This window comes from Mastigoproctus giganteus, chromosome 5 (genome assembly GCF_048544385.1).
Source record: "Mastigoproctus giganteus isolate SK-2022 chromosome 5, ASM4854438v1, whole genome shotgun sequence".
NCBI lineage: Eukaryota > Metazoa > Arthropoda > Arachnida > Uropygi > Thelyphonidae > Mastigoproctus > Mastigoproctus giganteus.
The window spans coordinates 102,629,045-102,635,044 of NC_143579.1; the positions used below are offsets into that span (position 1 = coordinate 102,629,045).

Genomic DNA, 6,000 nt, shown 5'->3' on the forward strand with positions numbered 1-6,000 from the left:
TGGAACTTGATGATACATGGGCTCGAATGATCTTGTGGTCTGATGAGGCATATTTCACTCTTCGTAGGGCTGTAAATGCACAAACTGCCGAATATGAGGAACTTCTCATCCATCTGCTGTGCATGAAAGATCACTACAAAGTCCATACATTGCAGTATGGTGTGGATTCACAGCAGAGTTTATAATCAGACCATTTTTCTTTGAACAGTCTACACCTCACGGCCCCATAAGGTGCACAGTACTGCACTCTTCTAAGAGATCACATTATTCCTGCTATGCAAGAAAGGCAATGCTTGGAGACTGTGGTGTTTGTGCAAGATGGTGCCCCTCCCCACATTGGTCGACAAGTGAAGGAACTGCTCTGTTCAGCATTCAGAAAGGATCGCATCATTTCTAGAGACTTTCTGCAGTTCTGGCCAGCCCGATCAGCAGATCTCAATCTCTGTAATTTCTGGCTATGGGGATACCCGAAAGATAGTTTACCCTGGCGGCATATAGATGCTTGTTGATTTGAAAGCAAGCATTGAGCAGCATGTAGCCACATGAGACGCCACATGAAACTGTTGCACACAGTCCTCCGGTTTCAGAATGTACATCTCAAGTGAAGGAAAGCACATAGAACAATATCTGTAGATTTCTAAATTCTGATATTAAAATCTAATCCTAAGTTAAGTATTCCATCTCATGTTTACAATGCCAATTTTTCCCATGGTGCAGAAATTTGAATCAATTTTTTTTTCTTCTACAAATCACTTCCCCATACCCTAAATGACATACCCACTGATTTTCACAACGCTATCTCTAACCGTTTTGACACCAGGATCTCCTGAATAGGGAAACTTATTTTGTAACCACCCAGTATATGCCATGCATTTTTCTTCTTTGCCATATGAATCACTGACAACCATTTAGGTCTAAGCTTTGAGCAGTATTTCTCAGCTGGTATTAAAAGCCTAGTAGCTTTTATGATTGATTATTTCCCTTGAATTTTTCTCATTTAAAATTTGTTGTTAGTAACATCGCTATACAGTTGGTCACACTATATAGAATTTAAAAACTGTGAGACCATTCTAGTCTCCTTTACAAAAGCAAAAACCCCTCCCTGTGCCCTTGACGGTATTTACAAATTTAAGTAAATCCCACGTCAATACATTGTGGTCACTGCTACCTAGTGGGTCTTTTATCTGCAGATTCTTAATGCATGAAGGATCACTGCACTGATAATCAGATTAAGAGTATTGCTTTCTCTTGTCTCTCTGGGAGTGACCAACCCACAAGGTCCATTCAGTATTTGTAAAGTTAAATTCCCTTATTATGGGATATTTTGATTTACTGACCCACTCTGTATGTCTGTACAGTTGTTTGTTATACTTATCACAGCCATTAGGCATATAGTTCACTCCTATGCTCATTCTTCTTTTCCCAGTGCTTTTGTAACATCAAACTGACTCAGCATTGCACTGGACATCCATGTACATTGGATACACTGCCTTAGATTTTATGTACTCCTTAACTTAGGACATAACTCCTCCCTTCTTTTCTGTCTGTCTTTTCTGTATATGTTGAACTCTCCATATTCAAATTCTGCTTACCTTATATCATCGGCACCACACTAAAACCATGAATGTGCAAATTTGGCACTTTTTACCTAAATGCATTCTTGAGGTTGTTTCTTTGTCAACTACACCCTGCCAAAATACACGTATGTGCATTTCAATGCCGAGTGGTTGAAAATGTTACATGCATTTTCACTTATCTGTGAAAAAAACGCTTCTCACCATGCAAATTCACGAATGTGGCACTTTCGTTAATTTGGCATGGTAAATACTGACAGAGCAATTCGCAAAGGTATCGCTTTCATGTTTTTGGCATATATAGTAGGGTGGGTGGGGGGGCCCCAGCTCATGTATGGTTTTGTTTGTCTCAGTTTGCCAGTCAGTATTACTGTTTAGTTGTCCTTTGTAACATCTCATTTTTGCAGTCAAAAAGTAAAATTTGAAATAATGAGTACAAGAATGCAAAAAATTCTTACGTGTTCCTCACTTCAAATGGAATCAGATTTAGAAGATGAAGATTGCAATCCCTTGAATGACTTTGAAGTTTCAGACTACAATAAAAATTATGTACCCTCCAATGGTGATAGTGACTTGTCACTTATGGCTTTGATGTGCATGTACTTGTTAAAAATTATCCCCAGTTTAAAAACTGTTAGACATTTTTTGAGCCAGGCCATTCAGAATTGGAGTGTGACTCAATGCACTCAAGTTGAGAGAAAAGCCAAGTATGTACCCATGTATGTCCCTGATAATTAGAAGTGCAAGATTAAAACCTACACCATTCTGTGTAAATATCATGCAATGCGATGACTTTTGCAATTTTACTTTTCTCGTGTTCTTTGTGTTCCAAAAAAGACAGAGCAGGCATGTCACAATATTTTACAAAACAAACTACAAAGATGAATTTATAACAGTAAACCTAAAAAGACTTAAAGGAAGATCCCCAATGGGCAACCTAACCATCCCAAAGCCTATAATGAGGAACTTTGTATATCACAAGAATCTGAATATAGTAGTAGTGGCATGTGATGCAAGAAAGCAAGTGTATGAGCTTATGCAGCATCAGCCAAAAAAAAAAAAAAAAATCACACCATTCCCTCCAAATGCCTGTCCAGTTCCTCCTTAAATTTATTTAACTTATCAACTTCTACACTGAGGATGCGGAAAGGTCAGGGAATGACCACTGCATATCCCCGGAGCAATATGGCCTTAGTTGCTAATGCTCCTAAAAACCAAATAACAACAACAACGACAGATGGAAGTTTGTTCCAGCAATTAACCACCCGCTGGCTAAAGGCAAATTTCCGCACATCTATTATACATCTGTCTTTTCTTAATTTGAATTTGTGCCCCCTTAGGTTCGTAATCTGAACAAGTGGAAGGGCCGACCGGGCTAGCCGAGTGGGTAAAGTATCTGCCCGGCAACCCAAAGGTCGTGGGTTCGATTCCCGCCTCGGGCTTGGATCAAAGTACTGCAAAAACCTTGGGAGGTGCAATATGGCCACAGAAGCCGATGCGCCAACAACTACCAAATCAAAAAAAAAAAAAACAAGTGGAAGGATCCCATCAGAATTCAGCCTGCTCAACCCATTCATATGAAGAAGAAATTGAAAATTATTTTATACCAACTTGTCTGTTATTACAGATTTCATGTTATTAATATATTTTTAATTTATTTATATGCATATTTTATTCTAACCTTGTTTTATTAATAAATTATTCATTTCTGACCAACAAAAATGTGTTAAAAAAAATTTTTTTTATCACCTTTTTAATTCTTTATGAATCTGACAAAATTTCAAACTTCACAACACCAAAATCGTGAAAGCGCTTTTTAAGCCCCTACATAATGACAATCTTAAATTACCAATATGGATTGAAAACAGCATCTTTGGAAGGTACTTATAAAACAAAATTTAGTTAAATAACTTAAAAATTTGATTTTTCCAAAATCAAAAAAAATCTTTAAATGTGTTTTTCTCAAAACTATCTTTTTGCTGATTCGCGGTTTTGGCATGGGATCGACAATATCTGAGTGACATGACATCTCTGATGTCCCCCCACAACACCTGCATTTCATGACTTGACCACTTCAAATTCATTAAATTTATTTACTATGCTCCTAGCAGTAGTGTACATAAAAGTATACCTGCAACTTTTTTTATCCTTAGTCTTTGCTTTTTGTTTTTGCTTGTTCCACAAAGGCCTCCAGTGACTTGAAATCCCAACACCTTGCTTTCCAGGCTGCTGCATCTTCTGAAGAAATGCAAGTCTCACTTTCACCTCTGTCTGCAGCTTCTGTTATTCTATGTATCTTCCCCCAGACTAGCAGATTTCTGACCCACCAAACTCTGCCCCATGAGCCTTACACTGTCTCTCTCTGGGGCCAAAGTTAATTAACAATATTTACATCCTATAGTGAGGTATGGAAAGTTAGGCAGCAGACTTGTCAGATCCCATTTCCACTTCCTTAAGAGCTCTCTGAGATTCAGTGATGGTAAAGAAGTTTATGCTGTCTTTTCGTCCTCCTCATAATTCTGTGGATAAAACTTGCTCATGGCGTCCAGGTCTGTTTTGTGTAAACATGGTAAGTTACTATACCCATCTGTAGTGTGTGTGGTAAAGAACTTGGGGTGTTTCAAATCAAACCTTTAAAATGCTAGGAGTATTGGACAGGTTGGCTAAATTTTTCTCTCTCTCAGTAACACTAAGATGATTTTCAATTTTGATTTTCAATTTGTCTTAATTGTATTTTGACAAAAAAAAAAGTAATTTAATTGTAATTGTGGCTACAGTATATAGTGACTATTACGTCTTTATTATTGTAGTTTATGGATGAGAAAAATAGCTGATAATTTTCTTCTCTGATGCTGTGAATATATTGTAAGTTATACATTTTACAAAGTAAAATCTTGTGGCTGAGAATTTAGTTTAAGTTAAATTTAAATATCAGAAATAATTTGCATTAATTTATTAAACCAAAAATAAGTTTTTATTAGAATTAATTTATATATCCAGTGATTAACATAGGATTTTTGTTTCATTTCAGACATCCAAATCTTGTAAATTTTGTTGAAAGCTATTTGGTGGATAATAGTCTTTGGGTAATAATGGAATTTCTTGAAGGTGGAGCCTTAACAGATGTAGTAACTGAGACAGTAATGAGGGAAGGACAAATGGCAGCAGTTTGTAGAGAAACTCTTCAGGCTGTGGCTTTTTTACATTCAAAGGGGATTATTCATCGTGATATTAAAAGTGATAATGTCTTGTTGGGTATGGATGGAACTGTGAAGGTTACAGACTTTGGATTCTGTGCTCAGATATCCCCAGAAGAAAAACGACAGACAATGGTTGGTACTCCTTATTGGATGGCACCTGAGGTAGTAACACGTAAACAGTATGGGAACAAGATAGATATTTGGAGTCTTGGTATTATGGTAATAGAGATGGTGGAAGGAGAGCCACCATATTTAAATGAAACACCTTTGAAAGCCCTTTACCTCATTGCGACTAATGGAAAGCCATTAATTAAGAGTCGTTCTAAGTTGTCTCCTGAAATGTGTGACTTTTTAGATCAGTGTCTGGCAGTAGATGTTGATAAAAGAGCATCTGCGGAAGAGCTACTTAAACATTCATTTTTAGTAAAAGCAGAGGGTCTAACCACTATAAGACCACTTATTCGAGCAGCCAAAAAGAATTTGAACAAATAGTTATTTCCTTTTAAGTGGATATAATGTTCTTCCATCCTTGAAGCATGTGCCTTAATGTATATTCTCATTCCATATTCCTCCACGGGAAAATTATATTCATGACTAGATTATGCATTGTTGCTTTTAGATATTTTTTTAATGAAAAGAAAATGTACAGATCTGCTATACAGATTTCATTTTATTACACTTTTATTTAAACATTCCAAGATTCTTATAAAGCTTGACTATATAGACTTATGAAACTTCCATTAGCATTTATGTGTATTTAGTTGTTTTTATTTTACATGACACTTTTTTGTTATGCATCTATAATTGTTTTTGAAAAATTAAGATCATGCCACCTTTCCTTGTACATCACACGCACATACTTTATGTAGTTTGCATGTTAATATTTCTAAAATAATCATGTTTGAAATTTCCTTTATTCTCTGTTTTGTTTAAATTATATATATAACATGCTAAATATCTGGAATGTTTTAAAAAAACCATGATTTTTCTTAATCTTGAAAAATCATAGGATATCAGCAAAGCAGCGTTATCAAAATCTTTGATAATCGTGTTGCTGACAGCTGTGAACTGCCCCAGTTTGTAATTGTTTAAGATTGGCCTTAAATTGGAACTCCCAACTCTCCTAACAGTGATCTTTATAAAATACTCTTGGATTTATTCCTTGTAAACTGCCTTAGCATTCATTTCCAGTATGAATGCTAAGGCATAAATATTTTTAGTCCCAG

General features: G+C 36.0%; 1 protein-coding gene across 1 annotated transcript in view; it reads left to right on the forward strand.

Annotated features, from left to right (window-relative positions):
* LOC150085595 (serine/threonine-protein kinase PAK 1-like) overlaps nucleotides 1-5,327 on the forward strand; it is a 121,604-nt gene extending 116,277 nt beyond the window's left edge. The window contains exon 8 of the mRNA XM_090373379.1: nucleotides 4,606-5,327. Within this exon, the coding sequence (XP_090229505.1) occupies nucleotides 4,606-5,266 (661 nt within the window). The 3' untranslated portion in view covers nucleotides 5,267-5,327. The remainder of the gene's footprint in view (nucleotides 1-4,605) is intronic.
* The last annotated feature ends 673 nt before the right edge of the window (nucleotides 5,328-6,000 follow it).